The sequence below is a fragment of the Acanthopagrus latus genome, chromosome 22 (genome assembly GCF_904848185.1).
Source record: "Acanthopagrus latus isolate v.2019 chromosome 22, fAcaLat1.1, whole genome shotgun sequence".
Taxonomy (NCBI): Eukaryota; Metazoa; Chordata; class Actinopteri; order Spariformes; family Sparidae; genus Acanthopagrus; species Acanthopagrus latus.
In genome coordinates this window covers 682,030-710,021 of record NC_051060.1, presented here as the reverse complement: position 1 = coordinate 710,021, position 27,992 = coordinate 682,030, and the positions used below count along the sequence as shown (strand labels likewise).

The 27,992-nt window shown below is 42.6% G+C and overlaps 1 protein-coding gene across 2 annotated transcripts in view; it reads left to right on the top strand.

Moving 5' to 3' along the window:
• Window positions 1-25,975, top strand: part of cdk19 (cyclin-dependent kinase 19) — a 73,723-nt gene extending 47,748 nt beyond the window's left edge. For both annotated transcript variants that reach the window (XM_037087002.1, XM_037087001.1), the window contains exons 5-13: window positions 236-293; window positions 5,737-5,868; window positions 6,492-6,635; window positions 7,276-7,345; window positions 13,284-13,356; window positions 16,597-16,694; window positions 18,018-18,096; window positions 21,848-22,093; window positions 25,827-25,975. In XM_037087002.1, coding sequence (XP_036942897.1) covers window positions 236-293; window positions 5,737-5,868; window positions 6,492-6,635; window positions 7,276-7,345; window positions 13,284-13,356; window positions 16,597-16,694; window positions 18,018-18,096; window positions 21,848-22,093; window positions 25,827-25,952 — 1,026 coding nt within the window. In that variant the 3' untranslated portion in view covers window positions 25,953-25,975. The remainder of the gene's footprint in view (window positions 1-235; window positions 294-5,736; window positions 5,869-6,491; window positions 6,636-7,275; window positions 7,346-13,283; window positions 13,357-16,596; window positions 16,695-18,017; window positions 18,097-21,847; window positions 22,094-25,826) is intronic.
• The last annotated feature ends 2,017 nt before the right edge of the window (window positions 25,976-27,992 follow it).

Sequence of the window (27,992 nt, the reverse complement as noted above, 5' to 3'; positions counted from 1 at the left end):
GGCTGACTGACATGCTCATGTGGTTGTGTGGTTCAGTAAACAAAAGGGCAGCCAGCACAGGCCACTGAACTCAAAAAGTATGTATGTATTTGAAAATGTGTAATTTGTTTATTTGGAAAACAGCATCACTGATAACATTGTGTGTATTTTAAAAGTAGTGTCCCGTGTGGCTAATAGATAACTTAAAGTGAGCACTAAATGGTTTGTATATCATATGTCTCTCTGTCTCCTTCAGAAACCAGCTAACATCCTGGTGATGGGGGAAGGTCCTGAACGAGGAAGAGTTAAAATCGGTAAGGTAGATTAAAAGAATATTTCTGTAAACTATTTGACTGATTTGTAATTGATCCAAATGATAGATCCTTCATCCATCCATCCTCCATCATCATGATAATGGATCAATGAGGCTGTGAATTGTTTGAGTGACCAATAGCTGCAGTGTTTAACCTTCCCTCTGAGAGGTTGATAGGGAGCTCTGATTGGTGCTCTTACATAAGTCAGCTGGCCAGACGACTGCTGAGGGGTAGTGATGCAATGCTGGAGTCTATTTTCAATCGACGTGAGCACAGAAATAGTTCTAGGCTATTGTTTCAGTGCAACTAGATCTTTTACAGTGTAACTGGTGCTGATGAATATTCGCTGCACTGTTACTGCACGGGCTGTAAGAGATGTCAGTAAGTCAGTAAACAGAACTCCATAAAACAACTGTTGAGGTGTTTTATTGTTTTATATCTTTATTGTTATATGGAGTTCATTAGATTAGATATGGATGCTCACATTCACCAGCCAAACAGATTTGACCTCTGTTCACAAAGGATCCAGCCTCCATCCATCCATTTTCTTCCACTTATCCGGGGCCGGGTCGCGAGGGCAGCTGCCTGAGCAGGGACACCCAGACTTCCCCACCCCGGACACTTCCTCTAGCTCCTCCGGGAGGATCCCAAGGCATTCCGAGGCCAGCAGAGTGACAAAGTCACCATGTTCCGTGGGGCATGCCAGGAACACCTCCCGAAGAAGGCGTCCAGGGGGCATCCAAAATAGATGCCCGAGTCACCTCAGCTGGCTCCTCTCAGTGTGGAGGAGCAGTGGCTCTACTCCGAGCTCCTCCCAGGTGACACAGCTCCTCACCCTATCTCTAAGGGAGCGCCCTGCCACCCTGCGGAGGAAACTCATTTCGCTTGTATCCAGGATCTTATTCTTTCAGTCATGACCCAAAGTTCATGACCATAGATGAGGGTAGGAGCGTAGATTGACCGGTAAATCAAGAGCTTCGCCTCTCGGCTCAGCTCTCCCTTCACCACGACAGACCGATACAGCGACCACATTACTGCGGCCGCTGCACCAATCTGCCTGTCAATCTCACACTCCATCCTTCCCTCACTCGTGAATAAGACCCCAAGATACTTGAACTCCTCCACTTCAGGTAAGAACTCTCCCCAAACCCGGAGGGAGCAAGCCACCTTTTTCCGGTCGAGAACCATGGCCTCAGACTTGGAGGTGCTGATTTTCATCCCAGCTGCCTCAACATGCTGGAGGTCCTGGCTCGACAGAACCAACAAGACAACACCATCCGCAAAAAGCAGCGATGCAATCCAGTGGCTCCCAATCAGACCCCCTCCGGCCCCTGACTGCGCCTAGAAATTCTGTCCATAAAAATAATGAACAGAACCGGTGACAAAGGGCAGCCCTGCCGGAGTCCAACATGCACCGGGAACAGGTCTGACTTACTGCCGACAATGCAATCCAGGCTCCTGCTCCGGTCGTACAGGGACCGTACAGCCCTTAGCAGACCCCATACTCCCGGAGGACCTCCCACAGAATGCCACGAAGGACACGGTCGAATGCCTTCTTCAGGTCCACAAACACATGTGGACTGGTTGTGCAAACTCCCATGAACCCTCGAGCACCCTGCGGAGGGTATAGAGCTGGTCCAGTGCTCCATGGCCAGGACGAAAACTGCATTGTTCCTCCTGAATCTGAAGTTCAACCATCGGCTGAATTCTCCTCTCCAGTACCCTGGAGTAGACTTCCCCAGGGAGGCTGAGGAGTGTGATCCCCCGATAGTTGGAACACACCCTCCAGGCCCCCTTTTTGAATAGAAGGACCACCACCCCGGTCTGCTAGTCCAGAGGCACTGTCCCCACCTGCCACATAATGCTGCAGAGACGTGTCATCCAAGACAGCCCCGCAACATCCAGAGACTTGAGGCACTCAGGGTGGATCTCATCCACTTTGCCGCTTCCTGACTACCTCAGTGACTTCAGCTTGGGTGATGAATGAATCCACCTCTGAGTCCCCAGCCCCTGCTTCCTCGATGGAAGGTGTGTCAGTGGGATTGAGGAGATCCTCGAAGTATTCCTTCCACCGCCACATTCGGGGGATCCCGTAAGCTGAAACAACAGTGAGAGACCTATCCCCGGCCCGAAGGCGCAGGGAAACGACCCTCTCATTCACCGGGGAAAACTCCAACACATGGCAACTGAGCTGGGGAGGTATAAGAAAGCCCACACCAGCTCATCACGGCAACTCCAGAGTGGAAGAGAGTCCAGCCTTTCTCAAGGAGTTGGGTTCCAGAGCCCAGACTATGCTTGGAGGTGAGCCCGACTATCTCTAGCCGGTACCGCTCACTAGCTCAGGCTCTTTCCCCCCCAGCGAGGTGGCATTCCATGTCCCCATGGCCAGAGTCACCATCCGGGGATTGGGTTGTCGGGGCCCCCGTCCACGACCGCCACTCAGACCACATGGCACCGGCCCCTTCTGAACCCTCATGCGGGTGGTGAACCTACTAGAGGGCGGGCCCACGTCACTCTTTCAGGCTGAGCCCGGCCGGGTCCCACAGGCTTAGACCCGGCCACCAGGCGCTTGCCTGCAAGCCCCAACCCCAGGCCTGGCTCCAGGATGGGGCCCCGGTAACGCCATTCCGGGCGACGTGAATAACATAGCTCCTAGGATCATTCGGGTACTCAAACCCCTCCACCACGGTAAGGTGGCGGTTCAGAGGAGGAGTCTTCACAAACGAAACATATCAATTTATGAGTTTTGTTTATACAGCACTCTTTTTCATGCTTTCACTTTATGTTGATGTTTTAGCTGTTTCTTGTAGAGAATGGCACACTCCCAAACATGAGGCCAGAGATTATACAAAAATGTTGACTTAATTCAAGACATTAAAGAAAGTTAAAGAAATTCAAAAAATGCTCACAATCATAAGGATAAAAGTTATTTATTCCATATTAACAAAACTACTATTATATTGAAGCAAGCTCAAGAAGTCTCAGAAGTTGTGAAACGTATGTATTTAATAGAAGAATACGAATATAACCTGTAAGTTAGTTAGTTATGTATATTTTGATCTATCTAGTAATTTTAAAACAAATGATAACATTGGTTATCAGGCTTTTTAGATATAAAGAATAGAAAGTCTGTGTTGTTAATGCGATACTCCTGATTAATGGAAGTTTCCTTAAAAATTAATATTCCATCAGTATTTAAAACCCTCATACATGATGGAATGTAGAGTGAAGTGTCATAGTCCACAGAACATTTCTGGAGCTTCACAATAAAACAGTGTTGCAGAATTCTGCTAAACAGCTTAAGTAGATGGGGACTTGTTTTAACGTAAAATATACACCATTAAAGAGCTCCACACAGCTCCTCCCTTGAAAAGTCTCAGGAATCCCCAAGATCTCATATTGATTTGAAAAGACAATAGTAAAACCCCTAGACTGCGGCTTCCATATCAAATAGGTGCTCACTATTGCCTATAGCTTTGTAGCTGTAGTGAAGATGCTGGCTTCAAAAAGAGTGTAAAGTCTTTCCGAATCAATTTGGGATCTCAGGGCTTCCAGAGACTGGGATTATAGTAAACAAGCTGTAAAAGTCCACATCTCCTTTAGTTGTTTAGGAAAATGCTGCAATGCTGCTGTGAGGCTCCAGAAATGTTTTTGTTGACTACAAAAATTCTCTGACTTTACATCCACATGGGGGGGGGGGGGAGTAGATAAAGACTGAATTTCCATTTTTCTTTAGAATTATGTTTAGATTCCTTGAAATGTATTACATAATATGGTCCAGACCTGTTGGACTTGTTGCAATTGCAAAGTGTCATGATGTTGTGAATTTGCAGTATACAAAAAAGGTTTGATTGATTGTTTGATTGATTGATTGATTGATTAATTGATTGATTGATATTGTTATATTTATGAATATTTATGAACTATAGATAAAAACACAGGTTGCATGAACTTTTATCGTAGAAAAAGACATGGATAAGGTGGAAGTACTTTTCAGCTTTAAATAGTGTCTGAAGGTATTTCTTTCAGGCTGCATACAGCCCTGACAACCCTAACAAGCTGAGTAACAAACAAGGTGAGACAACCTGTACATAAGCTGAGAGGCGAAACCAAAGGCAACACAAGTGCATTACTCAATGCATCCGATCGCTCTGAGTCAAAGATGATAACGTAAACCCACTCAGACGATTGAATCAGCATTTTTATCATCTCGTCTCTTTGCTCATCTTGATTTTGCCAGCTGGATTGACAGAGGATGCTGTGAAGAGAGATCTTTGCCTGAAATTGTTAACATGAGGGTGACAGGTTACAAACACACACACAAACACAAACGTACAGATTAATATCTGTACATCTGTGTTGCCACTGCACACAATATAAATTCTAATGAACAAACTTAACAACCAAGAGTCATACAGGCAGCAGGAAATAAAACATAGGAATAGTCTAAGGAAGGTGCCTGAGTACAGAACTGAGCAGTAAGAGCGCAAAGCAGCTGCCATATGCGAGAGAGATTCTGCCGTGTGAGCGCTGCAGGGCATACACGCATATTTCTCAGTGAACCAACCTGACTTTTTACAATTTAGGGGTGGAAACCAAGCAAGGCACTAGCCTTCTGATGATTGGTAACTTTTAAACAGTCACACCCATACAGACCTCCAGATTGACAGCCTCTGTTTACTGAGCAACAGGAAGACGTGTTGGCCAGAGGCTTCAGAGTTTTAACAAGAACTATAGTTTTTAAGAGATTAAGTATTTCCCTCAATGCAGCCTAAATTAATAATCCATCCACATACATGTAACAGTTTGTCAGTGACACAGTGTAAGCAACTTTGCAGTGTTTTGTCAAAGTCTGATCCACACTCAAATACTGCTAGCCTCCTGTTAAGCCTGTGTTCTTGTAATATCACCAAGCTGTGCAGGTTAAGGTTGGCAGATGGCACACATTAACAGGAAACGACTGATAGGAAACATGCAATTTAATTCTCATTTACTCTTATTACTCATTTACAATGTAAATCTGTATCTTTTTTATTTATTGTAACCTGTCGTAGCCCACCTGCAGTAAAGTTCACTACTACTATTGTAAATAGGAATGAATATGCTGTATGTATAAATGTGCCTTATTTTTTGCTATTTTTTAAAGAACTAGTGTTTTTGACTTGGGTCGTTAGAGGATGTGTGATTATTAGTTCAGTAAATATGTTTCTCCGTTTCTCGGTTCTGTTGAGTTCAGCTAGGACAGATGTTTTTTTACATTAAATATTACTTTGGGCAGATCAGTTCAAATTATTCAGCCCTGAAGCCTGACTGACAGCAGAAGAAGCTTTGTTGAGCAGCCACGTGTGGCCATGACAGCAGCTTTCGGCTTAAGGTCATCCTATACTCTTCTCACTAATAATGTCTTTGTTTTTCCTCTGTCCTCTCCCCACATTTCCTGTAGCTGACATGGGTTTTGCCCGACTCTTTAACTCTCCACTGAAGCCGTTGGCAGACCTTGACCCCGTGGTGGTGACATTCTGGTACAGGGCCCCTGAGCTGCTGCTGGGGGCCCGGCACTACACCAAAGCTATCGGTGAGTGTGAGTGTGTGTGTGTGTGTGTGTGTGTGTGTGTGTGTGTGTGTGTGTGTGTGTGTGTGTGTCTGTGCTAACTCATGACTGACTGATCGCTGATTGCTGCTCGAATCAAAACAGGTTTGATCAGATGAGTACTTTTTAACAGCACACCCAACACAAGTAGTCTGTCTTATCATTTTCATTTCTGGAACATTAGTGTCAGTAACTCAGGTCTCCACCCTGTTTTCTATTATATCTAAATATGTCTGAGGTGTGAAAGAGACAGACAGTCAGATATAAAAATTCCCCTTGTGTTTAAAGAAACTGTTTGATATCTTGGGAAATACACCTTTCTATTTCTTTTCTAGCATTAAATGAGAAGATCTAACCAATTTCATGCCATGGTAAAAATTAGGCTACGGCCCTTAGTCCTTTACAGTCCAGTATCTTGGAGCTATTCCAGGATTTCAGACAATGCACTAATGTACTTACATTTACATTAGGGCATTTATCAGACGCTTCTGTCCAAAGCAATGTGCAATAAATACATATTTAATACAACTTCAAGAACACTTAAACTAACTGTGTGTGTGTGTGTGTCTGCGTGTGTGTGTGTGTGTGTGTGTGTGTACATGCACCAGATATTTGGGCGATTGGCTGCATCTTTGCAGAGCTGTTAACGTCCGAGCCCATCTTTCACTGTCGCCAGGAAGACATCAAGACCAGTAACCCCTTCCATCATGATCAGCTTGACAGGATATTCAGTGTCATGGGATTCCCTGCAGGTCTGCACACACTACACACCACTTCAACTACACACAGACAGCCTGCATTAACCCTCTGAATTAGCTCAGCTTTTGGTGGACATGTGGTTTTGGTTGACATCCACTAATCACAACAGCCAATCTCCTCTGTGAGTGTATTAGACAAAATGGATTAAAAGCCTACTTAGTCTAATATCCTTCATAAAATACATAAAACACATAATACATACATAATACATAAAAATTACAGTGCCTATAAAAGGCAATCACGTCCTTGGATGTTTTCATCTTTTATAGCTTTACAAAATGGAATCATGGTTAGTATAATTCAGCTTTTTTGACAAGAAAAATTACAAAAAATAAACCCTTTTATGTCAAAGTGACCTTTCTTGTAAATTCTTTGTCAAAATGATTCTATTGATAATCGCAATAACTATTTCAAACAGCCATCAAATTCAGAACAAAAATATATTTACAAAAATCAATGGAGGTGATGAAGTAAAACACCAGATATATTAAAGAATTGTGGCTGTAAAACTGACTTACTGTAAAATCTTAATTACAAAGAATTAAAAAAACTGAAAACAATATGTCACATGTACTTAAAAAAGTTGTTGTATGTTTATGAAACAATTTGCTTGTGTGTGGGCTTTCCCCACAGATAAGGACTGGGAAGACATCAGGAAGATGCCAGAGTACCCAACACTGCAGAAAGACTTCAGGAGGACAACGTGAGTAGATGCTGTGATTGTCTGACCCTGATCACACACTCACAGACCAACACACTACATACAGTGTTTCTTCCGGGTCTTAAAAAGTCTAAAATTTAACAATCTCAATTTTAGGCCTTAAAAAGTCATAAAAACATCCATATATTGCATATAGGTCTCAAATTCCATTTAGTTAGGTCTTAAATATGTGTGTTCATTTACCAAGCTTGTTGTACTGTTTTTGTTTTGGGCCATACATTGCCGCCATATTGGATGTGGCAGCTTAGCCCTGTGAACTAATGCAAGTCAATAGAGTGAAAGTTCCTTCTACAAAGTGCTATAAATTAATGCCCCTTATTTACTCATTCACACACCAATTATATTCAGGGAACAGATAGGAACTTAACTTTTCTTGGTTGGTACAAAAAATTTAAAAGATCAAAAAAGTCACCAGGAGTCTTCAAGGCTGAGTGCAGTATAACTTTATTTGCTGGCAAACAAAGCACGAGATCAGACACGGACAAAATCTGTGAAAAAAACTAACTGACCCAAGGGTTCAAGGCATTGAGCATCCTCTTTTAAACACAAACCTTGGAGTATCTTCTCAGGCTCCATGGCCTCAACCAATCCCTATTTTTCTTTATTTCTGCTGACACTGCTATTTTTCTATGGAAAATCCCCTTTCTTCCCTCTGTACCTACGTGGAGCTTTCCTGCACACGACTCGAGGAAATTCACCTCCCTGCAGAACTGCACATAGACCAGTTGCTCTTCGCCTCGCTTTGTTTTTTTAAACAGGTGCTTTTCCTCTATCTATATCATCAGCAATTAGAGACTCTGGCCTTCAGGCTTTTTGATAACTCAGTCCCCTTCTTGATATATCCCATTATATCTGATCACTCTTGGCACTGCATTTTTAAAGAGCAATAAAAGTGTATATTTGGTTCGCACTTTACATCATCACACAACATTAGCTTTAATCAGTAGATGCACACTTCAGCAACTCTTTAGCACTTGATTACCCTTCATTTCTTACTCTCATCATTATAACCGTTATTATCAGTTATCATTGGTCACTATCTACTTACTGTATTGACCTGAATATAGGACGACGCCTCTTTTCAATACTAATCTTCAGAAAAAGATTCTGATAACCAAAATTGACTTTGAGGACCACGATAAGCTTGTCTCATACTGTTAGCGTTTTTCAGATGGTCTTTTTGAACACGCCATCTTTGGACGTTACGCTCCGTAACTCCGTATTTCTTGGCTGCCTGCCTGTTTGACACCGCTGGTGCGTAGACCACCGTTATCATAAAATAAGCATCATCGCTCCGCCTCAGGTGTCTGTGAACTAGCCCCACTTTTGATCCACTTTGCTCTGTGCAATCACTGAGCCTCTCCATTTTTCATCTCCTGTCACTTCTTCTCTGCTGTGAATGACAGATAACCCCAGCCACAGTGTCAGTGACGTCTCTACAATAAGCTGGCGCCCTCTGCTGTTGCGGTCATGTAGCGACCTCAGACAACTATCAGCATGTGTCAACGGAGAGACCCCGGTTATAAGACGACCCCAGAATTGAGTTGGTTAAAAGCCGTACCTCATAATGAATTTGAAGTGCTGTGCACGCTCTGTAAGAGGAACCTCAACTTGGGCACATTTAGTTTGAAAGCGCTGGTGTCACACACAAAATTGCAAAAACGCCAGTTAGCTTCTAAAAGTCTCCCGTGAAGTCACACTATCACACACACTGTACGCCTTAATTGCCAGTTCCAGGTCCAAGTTCATCCAGGTCTGCTCCACCCAAACTCTGCGCCACCTCTGCTGTTTCACAGTCAAGCGACATTCAAACCATCTTCGGCTCAATTTCTTTCTCTCTCTCTCTCTCTCTCTCTCTCTCACACACACACACACACACCCACACACACACACCAAGGTTATTATAGTTAACTAAATTAAATTAATTTCCTAGATAAAAAATAAAAACTGCTTGATCATTAAACTAACTAAAAGTAAACTGAAATATAAAGCAAACTGAAAAACTAAATTAAAATTAAAGGTGCAAGCAGTGATGAATGGGCCCTCGCAGTCCATGCACGTCGGGGCATGCTGCTGTCAGGGTGTGTCGTGTAGACGTATTCAGGGCAACATGTTTGAGCAATTTGGAGTAGATGGCAAATTGTATGTGGAAGTTAGAATGACTTGATGGTTTTATGGTGAAGCATCAAAATGGACTGCACCACCACGGCCACCAGGTGTGACATAGGTGAAAGCTTTTGATAAGTTTTGTCCACAGATGCTACTTGCAAAGTTTGGTGGAAATTGGTCAAATGGCCTATGTTTTTCATTTTTGGCGATTTTGTGAATAGAAATTTACCAGAAAAGTTGGCATGGCCTACATTACACAATTCAGCTGAATTGGCAACACGCAGATATAAGTTTTAAAACTGTGGGCCATATTATGTGGGAGTTATTTGGCAGCACCTGTTGGTCATTTTTGGTGTGTGAGTTACCCGATGACAAGTAGAAAAACAAGAACGTTCACATCGCCCGGAATGGCGTTACCAGGGCCCTACCCTGGAGCCAGGCCTGGGGTTGGGGCTCGCAGGTGAGCGCCTGGTGGCCGGGTCTTAGCCCGCGGGACCTGGCCGGGCTCAGCCCGAAAGAGCCACGTGGGCCCACCCTCCAGTAGGTTCACCACCACCAGGAGGGTTTAGAAGGAGCCGGTGCTATGTGATTTGTGTGGCGGTCATGGCCGGGGGCCCCGACGACCCAATCCTCGGACGGTGACTCTGGCCATGGGGACATGGAATGTCACCTCGCTGGGGGGGAAAGAGCCTGAGCTAATGCAGGAGGTTGAGTGGTACCGGCTAGAGATAGTCTGGCTCACCTCCACGCACAGCCTGGGCTCTGGAACCCAACTCCTTGAGAGAGCCTTGACTCTCTTCCACTCTGGGGTTGCCCGCGGTGAGAGGCGGCGAGCTGGTGTGGGCTTGCTTATAGCTCCTCATCTCAGCCGCCATTTGTTGGCGTTTTCCCTGATGAACACGAGGGTCGTGTTCATCGGCCCGGGGTTATGTCTCTCACTGTGGTTTCAGCTTACGGGCCGAACAGCAGTGTAGAGTACATAGGCCTTCTTGGAGGCCCTGGGAGGGGTACTGGAGAGTGCTCCAACCAGGGACTCCGTTGTTCTACTGGGGGACTTCAACGCTCAAGTAAGTAGCGACAGTGTTACCTGGAGGGGTGTGATTGGGAGGAACGGCTTCCCCGATCTGAACCTAAGTGGTGTTTTGTTACTGGACTTCTGTGCTAGTCACAGTTTGTCCATAACGAACACCATGTTCAAGCATAAGGGTGTCCATCAGTGCACGTGGCACCAGGATGCCCTAGGCCGGAGGTCAATGATCGACTTTGTGGTCGTGTCATCTGACCTCCGGCCATATGTCTTGGACACTCGGGTGAAGAGAGGGGCTAAGGGGTGCTGTCAAGCTGAAGAAGGAGTCCTATCGAGCATGGCTGACCCGGGGGACTCCTGAGGCAGCTGACGGGTACCGGCAGGCCAAGCATGCTGCAGCACGGGGGGTCACCAAAGCAAAAACTTGGGTCTGGGAAAAGTTCAGGGAGGCCATGGAGGAGGACTACCGGTCAGCCTCGAGGAAATTCTGGCAAACCATCCGGCGCCTCAAGAGCGGGAAGCAGGTCTCCACCAACACTGTTTACGGTGGAGGTGGGGAGCTGCTGACCTCGACTGGGGATATCATCGGGCAGTGTAAGGAATACTTCGAGGATCTCCTCAATGCCACTGACACACCTTCCATAGAGGAAGCAGGGGCTGGGGACTCAGAGGTGGATTCATTCATCACCCAATCCAAAGTCACTGAGATAGTTGGGAAGCTCCTCAGTGGCAAAGCACCGGGGATGGATGAGATCCACCCTGAGTACCTCAAGTCTCTGGATGTTGTGGGTCTGTCTTGGCTGACACGTCTCTGTAGCATTGCGTGGCAGTCGGAGACAGTGCCTCTGGACTGGCAGACCGGGGTGGTGTTCCCTCTGTTTAAAATGGGGGCCCGGAGGGTGTGTTCCAACTATCGGGGATCACACTCCTCAGCCTCCCTGGGAAAGTCTACTCCAGGGTACTGGAGAGGAGAATTCGGCCGATAGTCGAACCTCAGATTCAGGAGGAACAATGCAGTTTTCATCCTGGCCGTGGAACACTGGACCAGCTCTATACCCTCCGCAGGGTGCTCGAGGGTTCATGGGAGTTTGCCCAACCAGTCCACGTGTTTTGTGGACTTGGAAAAGGCATTCAACCGTGTCCCTCACGGAATTCTGTGGGAGGTGCTCAGGGAGTAGGGAGTCAGAGGCTCTCTGCTAAGAGCTGTACGGTCCCTGTACGACCGGAGCAGGAGTCTGGTTCGCATTGTCGGCAGTAATGTTGGAGGGCTGCCCTTTGTCACCGGTTCTGTTCATTATTTTTCCAATTATTTTTCCGACTAGAAAAAGGTGGCTTGTTCCCTCCAGGTTGGGGGAGAGTTCTTGCCTCAAGTGGAGGAGTTCAAGTATCTTGTGGTCTTATTCACAAGTGAGGGAAGGATGGAGCGTGAGATTGACAGGTGGATCGGTGCAGTGGCCGCAGTAATGTGGTCGTTGTATTGTTCTGTCGTGGTGAAGAGAGAGCTGAGCCAAAAGGCGAAGCTCTCAATTTACCAGTCAGTCTATGTTCCTACTCTCACCTATGGTCATGAACTTTGGGTCATGACCGAAAGAAGAAGATCCCAGATACAAGCGGCTGAAATGAGTTTCCTCCACAGGGTGCCGGGGCGCTCCCTTAGAGATAGGGTGAGGAGCTCTGTCACCCAGGAGGAGCTCGAAGTAGAGCCCTGGAAACGCCTTGGGATCCTCCCGGAGGAGCTAGGGGAAGTGTCCGTGGTGAGGGAAGTCTGGGTGTCCCTGCTGAGGCAGCTGCCCCCGCGACCCGGCCCCGGATAAGCAGAAGAAAATGGATGGATGGATGGATGGAGTTACAGGGGCCAGTCTATACCACGCCTATGAATTTCATTGACATAATAGTTATGGTGTGGGCACAGTGCCAAATATTAAATTAGACTGCCACCATAGTGCCACCTAGTGGCCGATTGGTAACAGTTTTTTTCAGCTGTCCTGAGGAGGACTTTGGCAAAAAATGTAGCAAGTTTTATCTTAATCTGACCAACTGATGTTACTTAAAGTTAAAGAGCACCACCTAGTGGTTGGCACCAAAGTTTTGCTCAGGTGCTCATTGCGAAGTAGGCACCTGAGTTTCATGTCATTCAGACAGACCAATGTGGAGATATGCAACACTGTTTTTTTTTTTTTTTGCAAAACGTGAAATCGCCAGGGAGGAGTTCGACAAAGTAGGTTTGCAACATTTCGCACATTTGCAGAAATGGGCATGGTCTATATCATGAGATTCAGCACAATTCAGTGAACGTGTGGATATAACGTTTTTGAATGTGCAACAAAGTATATGAGTGTTATGAGCCAAAACACACTTTCCTTGAGTATAGCGCCACCTAGTGGTGGAAATTGAGGACGACAATAGATTACGACATTTTTTCGGCAGGTGTGATGTATATTCCAAGTTTGGTGAGTTTTGGGGTATGTTCAGGCAGTGAAAAATGCGATCATTTGCAACAAAAAATGGTCACTACAAAAACAGTAGGTTTGGGCCTGTTCAGGCCCTAATCAAGCTAATGAAAATGTAAAACCTATAATAACCCTGACACATTCTTCATTGTTTGAGTTGCTCTGTGAATGGCAATACATTTGGTTATTTTTTAAATTAATTCTGAGACTGCATTTTTCCTTACTTTTTTGTTACTTTGTGTAGGTCTTAAATTTGGTTCAGAATGGTCTTAAAAAGTCTTAAATTTGACTTGTCAGAGTGACTTTTCTATTTTTGTGTTTTTTTGTCTAACAGGTATGCAAACAGTAGTTTAATCAAATACATGGAGAAGCATAAAGTGAAACCTGACAGCAAAGTTTTTCTGTTGGTAGGTATACACACACACACACACACACACACACACACATACACACACACACACACACACACACAGATAGCTGTGCATACACACATAAGCCTTGTCTTAACAGTTGAGTGCATATGACAAAGGATAACAAAATAATCTATTACTAACCGATCTAGACACTGTACACTGAGCTGTATTTGCTAAATGAGAGACTAGTCAGATTGGTTGATTTTCTTTTTGTTTCAGGACATTCTTTTACACACTTCCTGCCTGAAAACAACTTTTTGCGGGACCAACTAATTTCTTACAAGGGGGAATAAAGCCTCAATCAGACACTTTTAGCATTTACATGACACTCAAGAAAACCAAATTACTGGGTTAGTTATTTTTAAGATGCATGTATACACCTTAGTCTGACTAAAATCGGACCAGATCGGATTTCTAATACAGTGCGTTTACATGCACAGCTTAGTCGGATTACAGCCATAGTTCGTCTGTGCCACTCAATCGGACAACTGTATACTTGGACAACTGCAGTTGTCTGATTGAGTAGCATAGTCGAACTATGGCTGTAATCCAACTAAGGTGTGCATGTAAACCTACTGAATGTTAATACATTACAGTGACATTATTTATTGACGTAAAGAAACCTCACTTCAGTACAGCTTATTGTATCAGTATTAAGGATGTCACAATTTCGACTTTAAATTGAAATCGGCCAAAATTAAGTCACAATCTTGAACTTCGAATTAAAAAAATGGGATCGTTGATGCTGGCACACCCTCATGTCACGTCCGGTCGGCTAGCCAAGTGGAAAAAAACACACACGGTAAGTGTTGAAGTGCTGCGAGTCAACCTCCTCTAACTTAGCTACTAGCTAAGCCAGTACAAGGAATGCCGAATGCTAATAGCTACTGGCTAAGCCAGTAGCTATTAGCTACAGCCAGCCAAACGATAGCATGGTGTTATACCATTCCTGTTCGGCTCCCAGACCATGGTCGGGAAGCACAGGGGAGATGATTTCCTGTGGGTTTGTGTTTATCTTCGGGATGAACCACTTTCACGTTTTGGTCAGAAAATAATACCAGGGAGCTTTGCTGTATCTGGAGGAGCCGTTGCCTTTATTCACAGCCAAACTGCAGCCTATATTGTACACTTAATTGCTGTCGCTACTACTGCTACTCCTTTCGCTTCTCCTTCCTCTCCCATTCATTCACTGTCCGCACGTACTTATGCTCCCTCATTCTCGCTAGCCCACTCACACCTTACGCACCTTACGCACGCACACCGCCATATTCCTAAAGGGGCTATGCCACTCTTACAACAATAGCAACTGCAGATGCAGGAGGCCCATAGACAGAACTTGAACCCCCTCCTCTTTCACTGAAGTCGCCAGTGTAGAAGTATTTTAGATTTCCAGTGAGTTGTTGACAGTGTTCGCGTTGTCGACAAAAAAAACACAGTTTGCAAGCTCTGGAGAAACTAGATGGCAAGTTATTTTGTTAAAGTTTCCAATTGACTGAATCAATCAATTGAAATTGATTTCCAATTGAAAATATAAGTCATTGTTACATTATGTTGTTAATAAATGTTTTGAATTTTACAATGTAGTGTGGTACTTTGCGAACAACGGTCAGATATTATATTGCATAAATGTCTAGTAAAAAATGGCATAGCAACCTGTGCTTTTAAAAAAAATGGATGTAAAAAATGAGAATCTAATCCAACTGTGACCTTAGAATCGGAAATGTAATCGAATCGAGGATTTGGAGAATCATGACACCCCTAATCAATACTGTAAGCAATCCTAAGTATAACTGGATTAAGATATGACCTGTACTTAACACTAAAAGCCCACATCATTTCAAAAAGAGATAAAAGCCAATACGTAATACATCACATTTAGGTATTATTGTGTTTGTTTTAAATGTGATGTAACTGGCTGTTGTTGAATGATTATTAATGAACCAAGTGGTGTGTAATGCAGTCAGAAGTACAGAGACTCAGAGAAAAAAAAAACAAGGCGTGAAGTGGAGTGGAAAACCAGGTAGTCATACATCAAAGCTCAGTCTGAGCCAAATAAAACATTCAGGGATTGGCATGTTCCAAGACCAGGTGCGTTATGGGAAGAAGGTGTTGATGATTGAGATGGCAGGAGACATGCAGGGACAGGAATTAAACAACAGGACACGCAAGTTTTAACACAGACGGATTAAAGAGAAAATACGATATGGAATGACAAACAGGATGTTACAGGATGAGGACAATGACATGTCTCATTCACACAAGCATTGATAGAGAAAAGAATGAAGAATGTCACAACACAAGGCTTCAAGTCCCATAAACATAATGAATTGACTATCATTATATCATTGGTGGCATTTGGACATTTGAAATATATAGAAAATATGACAGACATGCAGAGGGAATGGTTTGCCATGAAGAATGAAAACGTAGATGATCCCTGACTTATATGGGAAGCGTTTAAGGAATCGTTACAGTCATGAAGATAAATGAGAGAATGTTATAATATTATGGCCTGCATTAAGTGATGTGACACTGTTAACTGCAGCACAGGATGATACTGGACAGAAACCTGCAGGAAGACTCTGAGGGAGCCTGGGAACTGTTAGAACTACTGAACAGCAGCTGAAAAATGATACAGAAACATACATAAACATAAAAAAGTACTCTCAGTAACTTGACAAGCAATGACAGTGATGATATGGTGAGAAAAAATATTTTTTTAATTTTATTTTCTATTCTATTTTAGTTGTAAGGTTTGTTATAGTTGATTTTGGTATCTTATCTTTATCGTATTCCGAATATATTCAGGCATTGTAATTCTGAAGTCAAAAAAGGATACAAATTCTCTTAAAGGTAATAATACAAACTTATAGAAAATAAGATCCAGTGTTTGAAGCTATAAATGCGGCAGGGTCTGCCACATATAAAAAAGTACAACAGTATGAAGTCCTGTAAGGTCAGTTCACATATAAATCACTTCTGATCTGCCCCTTAATGGAACTGTTCACTCAAAAATGAAAATTCGGTCATTATCTACTCTAACCCCTCATGCTGATGGAAGGTCAGGTGAAGTGTTGTAATCCACAGAACATTTCTGGAGCAACTGAAGTAGCTGGAGACTTGATTTAAATTGTAAAAAACTTCACTGAATTTTGACTTTCTGACCTAAACTTAACAATGCTGAACTATGAAAACATTACCTTGTAACACTGTGTTATCCTGTTCTGCCTTCAGCTCCAGAAACTCCTCACCATGGACCCCACCAAAAGAATCACATCAGAGCAGGCACTGCAGGACCCGTACTTCCTAGAGGACCCCTTACCAACCACTGAGTGAGCCTTAGTAAACTTTGGATTCAGCAAAAGAAAAACAGGCCGAAGTGATTTTCTCCTCAAAGTGCATGTTGATGAAGGTTCTCAGTCATCCAGGTCATGCTAAATCTAAGTGCTGCCAACTGGACGTATTTCAGTAGCTTTAGCCAGTTTCAGCTCTCATCCCAAGAGGCTTCTTCAGTTCTAACTAACTGGAGGGGAGCTGCAGGCTTTTAAACTCTGCTTGGCAGTGTCATTACAGAGTTGTTAAGGCCACGTGTGGGTCACTGATTTAACCGGCCTTATGTGGGTTGCTAGAGCTAGGTGTGCCTAGGTGTGAATGGTTGTTAAGCTCTGATTCCGAGAGGCCATTCACACAGAAACACGCTTTTGTGTAAACGCACATTTTTGCATCGTTTTGGTTGATCGTCCAGTGTCGGAAAACGCACTTTTTTGAAACCAGGTCTCAGGAAAAAAGATCATTATTATATGTGTGGATGAGCCCTGAGGCCTAGTCCACACATCCCAAAACAATCTCCTCCCCATATTCCAGCCTATAGTTGGCACTTGAAATTCACCAAAAATGGAGAAGAAGAGACGGAGAATGCCCATAAAGCTTGCACGCTGTATATAAACAGACAGTAGACGGAGAAACCGAACACAACGAGAAGAAGACGAAAATGGCTAGTGCAAGGAAATCAGAATCGTTTGTGTGGACTGATAATGAGGTCGAACTGCTGCTGCGACTCACACTCGACAACAAGGCGAGTAAGTTGCAAGAAACACGAACACAAGCACTAGTCCGCCATTGTTGTTGTTATTGTTATGAGATGTCACGGGGTCAGAGGTCGAAGGCTAGATGTCGAGGGGTGGGGCGATGGCGATGGCGTCATTGTTTCGGAAAGTGTGAGGATTTGTTGTCCACACAAAAACACAAGGACTGCTTTTTCAGATTTTTCCACCCTGAGACCCGGTTTCAAAAAAGTGCGTTTTCAGGCGTTGCGTTTATAGGATCCATGTGGATGATCGGTCAAAACGATGCAAAACATGCGTTTCCACTAAACAGCGTTTCCGTATGGACGGGGCCATATGGAACGGGGCCATGAAACTCAGGGCTCACAGTCCTTAACAACTCTCACACTCGCACACAGAGTTTAAAGGCCTGCAGCTCCCCTCCAGTTAGTTAGAACTGAAGAGGCCTCTTAGATCACTTAGATCGTCTTAGTACAGGGAATTATACCCTGTGTTTGTCCTTTGATTTGATTTGGTATAGTGGAATCAAGAGTGTCACAGATTGTAAATGCAGAAACATCTAAATGACTGATTGTCTGTGCTTGCCTCCAGTGTGTTTGCTGGGTGTCAGATCCCCTATCCAAAACGAGAGTTTTTAAATGAAGATGAACCAGAGGAGAAAACAGAGAAGGTAACTATCATGTCCAATGGCCTTTTCATTTTGGTATTGCATACAAGCTGTCAGAACACAGACACATACTGTAGTGGTGTGTGAAAAATACTTTGGAGTTATACCCAGACTACAGAGAATACTCAGGCTTCATCACTGATCTAAGTGAACTCTTATAGCTGAAGACCAATAGTTTCAAATGTTACTGCAACATGTTGAAATGGTAAAGTGATGTGTGTTCTATGATTCCAACACTGATTAATGTGATGGCAGTGCCTACACACAAAATAATTGATTTTTGATCCTTCATAGCATATTGTAGTTTGTCATTGCCAATTAATATATTGGAAGAACCCATGAAGGAATGTAGCTAAGTACGTTAACTCAAGTACTCAGTGCAATTTTGAAGTACTCATACTTATTAAACGTTTTGCTTTTTTGCTTTTATAACTTTTTATTTATTTCTCCTGTTACACAGAGTAGAACATTCCTTGACATAGGGCCTTCCTCCCACAAAATGAAATAAATAGAAAAAAATAAATAAATAAAAGCAAATAAAAGAATATAGTAACAGCTTACAAAAAGGGCCATATTTTAGAGCGTGAAAGACATTTACAGCAGTGTAGGGTCAGTTATAGAGAGGCACTACACTTCGAGATAATATAGTGTTCTTTTACTCAACTACTTTTATTTGATACATTTAGTAAATAGTTATTTTGCAGATTGCAGACAGCGTCAGAGCCGATATAGAGAGAAGTGTCATCAGAAATCAGATTTTTTTTTTAAAAAACACTCATTTTGAAAATGAATAAATTGTGAATATCTAATCTTATTATTGACCACGCCGATAATCAGTTGACCCACAGTATACAGTATATATGTAGTAGTATAAGTATAGTTTACTTTTACCCATACTTTTATACTTGATACTTTAATTTTCGCTCCATACAGCTTGTCCAATAAATCCAAGTCTCTGGAAGCCTGTGGTCTCAGATTGAAATGAACAGAGATTATTTACACCCTCAATGCACAGTCAAGCTGATGTAGGATTCTTGCCAACACTTTGAGCTTAGCAGCTACAGTCAAATCTTTTAAAGTTGTGCTCCAATACATGCCTATTAGCTAGCAATTAATGTGTCAGTTATTTTTGGATGACAGTTGATTTTATTAAATCCATATCTCTTCAACTAAACAGCTTTTCTAAGCAGAATATTCACAGTTTGTGATGATATAAAACAAACAAATCCTCACACTGGATACAGTGTGACTGGAGAATGTTCAGCGATCATGCTGATATGAAGTTGAGTTGTTGATTATTTTTCTGTGGATTTCTGAACTAACCGTTCTAGCTGTAGCACAGCTGTGTTCTAAGAGCTTTCTTACCTCATCAACTGACTGTCAGTGTGTCATATAGGACTCTGACATGTCCGTTCCCACAGAGACCTCCAGTTATGTTTCAGGCTCTGTGCTTTTATTGTAGAATGCTGAAGTGGAATTGTAGGCAGCCAAAGGACAGTTCAATTTAACAATAAAGAAAAAATAGACAATATAATAAAAAGGTAAGAAATAGAAATAGAACTGTATGTACATAATATGTACAAATATAAACAGTGTAATGATAAACAGTGTGGGCAGTGTATTGTTATTAACAAACAATGAATATGGGTATGAAAATTGCCCAGTTGGTGCAAACCAAAATGAAATTGAGTTATGTGTAGAGTTGTATTGCACAGTGCACAGTGAGGTCTACTGGGAGCATTGCTGGTTGTACAGTCTGACAGTTTGCTAGCTTTAGAGCTTTTCAGCAGCGTAGGATGATCATTTAGAGAAGTACAGTGATTTAGATGATAGTTTGATCATCTCAGTGTGCCAGGTGTATGTGGACAGTTTTACATTCCACCCACAAAAGAGCAGATTTTGTTACAGATTAAATAAATGTTACAGTGGGACTGAAGTCAGCAGCCTATCAGAGTTATCTCAGCTGACAGAGACAGTGCACCAGGATTGGCGCCCAGTGGTGGAAAGAAACTAAGTACATTTAGCAGAAATACTTTTAACTATATGTAAATGTTTTTGCAGTAGAAAGACCCAAACACTTTTTAAATTTGTGCCACATGACTGGAGAAAACAGAGAGAACGGCTGTGGTATTCACTTGTGCACAAAAGCCAAACAACCTACAACAACCAGAATGCACCAGCCCAATTATCACTCCCACTGATGTGTGAAGTAGTCAGGTCAGTCGTGTTCAGTTGGGTGGTGCTTGGTTTTGGCTCAGCGTCCACTTTGGAACAGGAACCAGTAAGCGTCCAGCTGGTAACAAACAATAAGGTATGACAGCTTAACAGTAACACAACAGTAAATATGTCCCTGAAATATTTTAGGAGGGAAATGGACAATCAACAGGAATTGTGGTTCATATTTAATCAGAACTGCCTTCTTTTACAGTTTAATCAGTTTTTTTTTCAGCTTGTCACGATACAAAAACAATGTAGTTTACACACAAACAAACACAAAACATACAAACATTGTTCATTTGCATATACTAACAAAACTGTGGTGATACAAAGCTTGTTGATTCCTTAGTTCCTGATTGTGGCTCATCATTGCATTATGAGAGGCGGGGATCAGCATGCGAGAAAGCCACTACATATTGGCTTCTTAGTTGCTGTTGTGCGATCTTAGTGGAAATTGAGCAGTGAGACAGAGATTGACAATTCCCCTTGCAGCTTCTGCATCACATTAGCAGCTGCTGTCCTGAAAGCATCACCTGATGTGTTTGCAGTGCTTCACACGAGAGTCACATGAGAAGGAAAAGAGGAGCAACAAAGACACAAATTGAATCCAATTTAACAAAATGTAACAAATAAGTTAGAGGCGGCTAAGCTTCTGCTACTGTAACAGACTGAGGTGAAAGTATTAATCATTGTACAAATAGTACGTTTATACTAAAATATTATTAACTTTCACCCAGTTCTCCTCCTTCAATTTCATCAACATTTGTATCTATTTTTTAATGTCTGTAATAGATAATATCTCACTCACACCATTTGGTTAGTTGTTCCAAATTTTGGCTGTCACACATTGATAAAATTTAAAGCCAAATGCGCCAGAGCTGCGTAGCTAATATTTTCATGCAACTAACGTGAAGAAAATGTTTTGATCATCAGGTAAATCTCAACCCAGTAGGCCACCTAAGATGGTGATTTCTCTTGGCTCGTTGCTGGTGACAATGATTTGGTCATTTGCAAGTCTACTATTTAGGCACATACAGTTGTTCCAGTTGTACCCACATGTGGTGAGAGAGTGTTCTCCACTCATGGCTCAGTCCCAAGGAAAGCTGAGCGAGCAGTGCACATTCCTAAAAAACATCTCTGGTCAAAAAAGTCTGCAGTGTGACCAGCCTCTTTTTAAAGTATGATAACATTTGTGTAACAGATGGTAGATGACCATCACAGTACGCTCAAGAACCCCCCCTCCCCAATGAGCCATCTGAGATATAAATGTTTCTATGTCTCATGTTCAGTTTTTCTTTATTTTGATGTTTTGAGGTTATGATGTTTTTGCCAAGTTAGATTACATCTCAGTTGGAAAGTGGGTCAGAGAAGCAGAAAATAGTAGGATAAAGATGAAAAGGGTTGAACAAAAAGACTCTTATAAGAAAGTAAGCAAACTGATTTCACACATTTTTTTTAAAAAATCAGATTACATTCCCCCATTCCCTCCAGTCACTTAATCACTTTGCTAAGCCTTTATCTGTGTGTTCATCTGCAGAACCAGACCCAGCAGCACCAGCAGACGACAGGCCAAACTCAGGCCCAGAACCAGCAGCAGACAGCAGCCCAGCAGGCCCCCTCCCAGCAGAGCTCGGCCCAAACCAATGGGACGGCTGGAGCCACGGGGGGCACCACCGGTGGGGGTTTACAACACGGCCAGGACCAAGGGCCCCCCAACAAGAAACCTCGTATTGGGCCCTCTGGGGCCTCCTCAGGCACTGGGGTGCTACAGTCAGAGTACCAGGTTAGTGGGCTTTTACAGGTTTTACTCCAGAGGGAAGTTGTTACTGCTGACCCAAAGCAGCCAGGAAGGTATCCTACCAACAGTATTGTGTGTCTGTCTTCTTCCTGTGTGTCACAGTGATCCACTGATGCCCAAAAGTGTTGTTAAAAACACATCAATGAGCCACTCTGTGACACTTTACCTTGAACACACACTGTAGTTAATTGTGATTTTACCCCATACACAGCTGCATTCCCACTGCTGCAAATACTAGCAGCAAACCAAATGTGGATTCATCTGCAGGAAAAAAAACTCTATGACTTCTCTGTTCTTTTCTTTGAGTTAATGTCACTACAGTGTTGGCCTGTTTTGGGGAATTCCTGAGTCTTTGACAGATTTACTTGTCACTAGGAACCAGTGGGCATGGGGGAATAGAGCTCTAGACAATGTACGGACATCTAAAGGTGTTACGAGATGGAATGATGGAATGTCTCTTTACATGATTTGTTAACACTAAGAAACACATAATATAGCCCAGTCTTATCCTTAAAGATGCTGGAAGCATAGAAGTCAATACAGTGAGAAGGCAAAGATATGCATGAGCACAAAATATGTAACTAAGTTGACTCCAATAACAGTGTTGCCTGTTTTTTCCTAATACTGACTAGATTCTACAGCTAACAGTAGCCACTCATTTGTGAAGTCTTCGTCTGTCGTGCAGTTTTAGCCACTTCTTATCTCACATTTCTTATCTTTAATTGGTTCTTAAAATAGTGTGCACAACACACTTTGACAAGCAGTCCATCAATTTGCATTTATGAACAGGAAAATGACACAGGACACACTGCATCAGCTGAGCTAACAAACTTAGAATGGTTACAGTCAATAACAATACTTTTAGCCACAACTAATTTCTACATTCCTCTGTTATATATCATGTTAACGTAACGTCTTTGGGGTTTGTGCTGTTAGTCTGACAAAACAACCATTTTGAAGATCAGCAAAGAATCTGGGATATTGTATATACTTAGTTAATAACAACATAATGACTGATTAAACGTTTGCCTCTTAAACTAGTAATGAAAAGTGTTGTGTGCAGCCTGGTTAGGTCATAGATATTTATTGTTTATGCTTAACTTGACATTCCTGTAGCTGTGTTGTATATCCATCCTCACCATCTCTGCACAACAGACAGGAGTGGAGGTGTAACTTTGGTGAACATTTCTACAGATGTTGACAGATGTTATGGAATATCAGCAGTTAATTCTATGTGTGTATGTGTGTGTTTGGCATCTGTTGAGGGAGATATATACACACATACACAGTCAGTATGATACAGCAGACAGAAGCAAACACTTAGCTGACTGACAAGACCGCACATTCCACATTGTCCAGCTGACAGAGCTGATAGCAAATCACCGAGGTGCCTGCTTTCTACTCTGGCATGTGTTGTATCTTTGGCTCAGTCTTAGCGCAGTGCCGTAGAGAGGCAGATATCTGAGTGGTGGAGAGAGTGTGATGAAATAAGGGCAGGGCCAGAGAGAGCATGTGTCAGTGAGTGCACTGTAGAGCACAGTGTGATAGAGGTGACTGTAATGACCTCTCCTGCCTTTGTATGAGCGTGTGAGGCCACATGGGGGCGACACTGTCAGGCGTACATGTACACATATCACATATAGATATATATAGCAGTGGCTGAGGCTGCATTTGAGACACCTGGAAGCTGTGAGGCCTCAGCAGATGTATAAATACACCAGTGGAGCAGGCTGACATACCAGGAGGGTGGCTAGCTGTCCGTTAGCACCGTCACTGTCCTATATTTCCCCTTATCGATCCAGGCACCACAGGCTATCCCACCATGCACCACTGCCCAATCATTCTCCCTGAATGACATAATGTTGCACATGTGACCTGAACTAAGAAGTGTAGCCATGTAACCGGTTCAGCTGAGGTCCCCGGTCTTCACACATCCTGTGACTCCACTGATTGCAGCAGTGAGTTTGGATATCCAGCTTTACACTTGGTCACTTTTCAACTCCTTTCCTTTGCTGGTGAACATATTTTATCTTGAATGAGAGTCCTAACAGTTTAGAGTAGTTTCACTTCCATAACGTTGGGGGCGAAGAGGAAATCGAATGAGCAGAGGCCAAGAAATCCTCACCTTTAATGGGTCAAGCTTGAAAATCATTGGATCTTAAATTTTTTGACGACTCACAACTTGAGACTCCACTTGGACTCAAAAATTAGCTGGTTCTTACATTAAATGTTCACCAAATGAGTCACATATCACATGAGATCCTTCCCACCTGGTTAACGGCAGTCTTTAATATTCCACAGCAACAGTTTGTAACCCAAACTTCGTCATGTTTTGTTTTCACCAAGGCAGAGTTGAGTAACCCTGGTGATGTCTCACTAGACAAAGCCTTATGGACAACAGTTTGGTCAAACTTAGAGGTGTTTGTAATAAACACTGATTATAACTCTAGTTTCGCCACAACAACTGATTTTCAAGATCATTGAAATGATTGTAGACATCGGCACACAATGCACTTGCTAGTGAATGTCATTAAATGTTCAGTATCAGAAGTAAAACGCACAGTAAGAGAGAGGGGACTGATGGAGCAGATACACACACAGATTATCTGTCATCATACATTTGCATTAGAAATTAATGAAGTAAAACCTGTGATGGAATGTAACTAACTACTTCTTTAGTCAAGTGCTGTAATGTCAGTACAATTTTGAGTTACACGAGTACTTCCTAATTCTGCTACTTTAAACTTCCTCGGCACTACAGTTATTTGATGACTTTACTGACTAGCTACTTTGCAGATTCAGATTAATTTGTGTTGATAGCCTGTCACTTGTGACATATAACCAATCCGATAGTGTTGTTGGCAGGACACCGAGCAACGCAGCAGGGGATGCAGCAGTTGAGCTAAAGTATCACATCTTTAGATTTATTTCATCGGCAATTGGAGAAAAAAAACAAAGAAAAAGGAAAAACGCCAATATTTGGAAAAAAGCTAACTATCTACCTTGAAAATCAAACTGTGCCTACATTGAGGTTTAAAAGTTGTTATTCTCTCTAATATTTAGTTTTTTGGAATTATGAGCCATTGATAAAATGTGTGAAAGGTTAACATGAGTAATGTCTCTCCTACTCATCACATTCTACAAGCTTATCATATGTTTTATGTGAAATTGTAGTTTGAAAAGTAGCTAGTAACTAAAGCTTTCAAATAAGTAAAAGTTACAATGTTTCCCTCTGATATTTATTGGAGCAGAAGTAAAAAAGACAGAAGCATTAAATGGAACTAGTGAAGTAAGGTTAAAGTAACTTAGTGTTTATCTTTGTTGCCAGCAGTTAGATATTAGACCAATGTTCTGTCTTTACACTGAATATAAAGCTAGAGCTAGGACCTATTTACCTTATCTAGTCCAAGGACTGAAAGCAGAGGAAAACAGTGAGCCTGGTTTTGTCCTAGGTAAGCTTTACAGCGATTCTGAAGCAGTAAACTGTGTATCTTGTTTGTTTCGTCAGTACATAAAGAGACTATATTGAGAGTTACGTGCTGCGGCTATTTGTGGTGACCAGCAGTAGCAACCACTTCCTGAAGTTTGTTGTCGGGAGGTTACCGGCCACTGCACACTCCATATAGAACTGCATGTTCTTAAATCAAGGATTTGAGTTTAATTGAATGCAAGTCGCATCACTGAGCTGCCTACTACTGTGTTTTTTCTCTGCCATCAGCACTCCGGCCCTCGCCTTGGTTACCAAAGCAACGTCCAAGGTTCCACTCAGCCCCAGAGCACCATGGGATACTCGTCATCATCCCAGCAGAGCTCCCAGTACTCCCACCAGACCCACCGTTACTGAGGCTCCCAGTCACTCCTGAACCAGCAGAGGAGTCAGCTCCTCATCCTTCAACCAGACGTCACCGTACACCTTTGGACCTCCCTCCGTGCATTATATCATTCCAACTCTTTTTCAAGCCTCCCTCGCCTTTGACCTCTTTCATGACAGCCTTCAACAGCACTGGAACATGGAGGCGAACAGATATAGGAACCAAAAACATCTATCAAGACATTCTGCCTCGTTGGGCTGGTAAACCCTTTCTAAAACAAATGAAAATAATGTAAAATAGGTGTGAAGGCGCCACACACACAGACTCAGAACCATGGCACTTACAGATGTAACATTCCTCACGAGGAGGAATTGCAGCTGTGTTCATATATGTACATTATATAGCACCTTTTTCTATTTGATTTTTTTTCTCACTTATTTGCTAGAGTTTTCAAGTTTACCTTGATAGTTGATGTCATTGTAAATATTGTCCTATATGGAAGCAATCGGATGAAAGGAAACACAGGAGGAATAGCCCTTTACTGTCATCTCTACTGTAATATGACCTTGATAATCAAAAGAAAAGCTGAACGTGTTTGAGTAAACCCCCGTCCTTTTAAGAAAATCAGACAGTCACATGTTTCTACACAGAAAAAATCAGCTGTTGAGCTGATGAAATTGCAGGGAAATATTAAATGCGCAATTTAACTCAATCTTCTTATTAAAGGGTTTCTATATTAAGACCTCTCTTTATCTAGATTTGGATTTGGAAAGCAAGACAGTAGTTGTTTTTTTTACAACTGTAAGCTCTGTATATTCTGACTCACTCCACTACCTTTAGAGAAAAGATACATTTGACAGCCAAGCTTTGTTTCCTCTGATGATGATAGCATTTTCAGAAGGTTGCCTCTCGTTGGTGGCCAGCAGCTCCGGAATGTTTTCTTGCCCAGGAACTGCCTGTGGACACTTTACTCTGACACCCATCTTATCGTGGACCTTCAAGACTTTCAAGGTTTCCACGAACATGCTCATAAACGTGCAGGGCAGCTAGTATGGCCCCACCTTATATGCTTCTTGAGACTGTTACTGCCTGATGTCAGATTGTTTTTTTAAAGGTTTAATGTTATAACTGATGCCCTGTAAGTGTGTGTGTGTGTGTGTGTGTGCGTGCGTGCGTGCGTGTGTGTGTGTGTACAGTACTTTTTATGCATGTTGTTTGTTGTTTATCCTTTTATTGACTAGAACTGCACTGACTGATCTGCAAAGAGCTGGAACAAACGTGGGGTGAGTTTTGTTGTTTGAACCCTCTGACAGAGCCCTAGGCAGACATTGTGTAGAGACACGTTCAAAGATGGGGTGGGTTCTTTAATACATGCCAATGAGGCTGGAGCAACAATAATCTTACGTATTGGTGTAAATGTGCAGTGTAAATCCTCTCCAACAAGTCTCAAAAGAATAGCTTGACATTTTGGAGCTTTGGTGATTCAGTTTTAATGGACACCACTCTCAGCTATAGCTACAGACGGTTAGCTTAGTTTAGCACAGAGACTGGAAACATAATTTCTCAAAATGTCTTTTTTCTTGTATTTCCCTGTCATGCTACTTCACAGTAATACTTTGTACTGCACTACATTACAAGGGGAAATATTGTTTTAACTACATTCATTTAAAGGTGCAGTATGTAATAACTTTAGTTTAAAACAATCAAAACAATTATGAATATTATCAGTTGAAAGTAAAGATATAACATTCCCTGCCAGCATTCTCCGCTGGGTCCCCACCTGTCCCAGGCCTGAAAACGTTCCTCGCCTGGTGGTCCAAAGCTCCTGTGCTAGGGGAGCAAATACCACCAACACTCCCCGTGCTCCAAGCTCTAGGTCCGAACCGGTAGCTGCAGCGGAAACTGAGCAACAAGCTAACGTCAGTGACAGTTAGCAGCAGTGAACTGTTACTCTGTTGATATACTGCACCTTAGAAGTAGGAATTCAACGGGTGTCCAAGTCTTACATATTGCACATTTAAGCATTTGATCTAAGTTACTTTTAGACATGTTTTGATACAAAGCATTGCTCA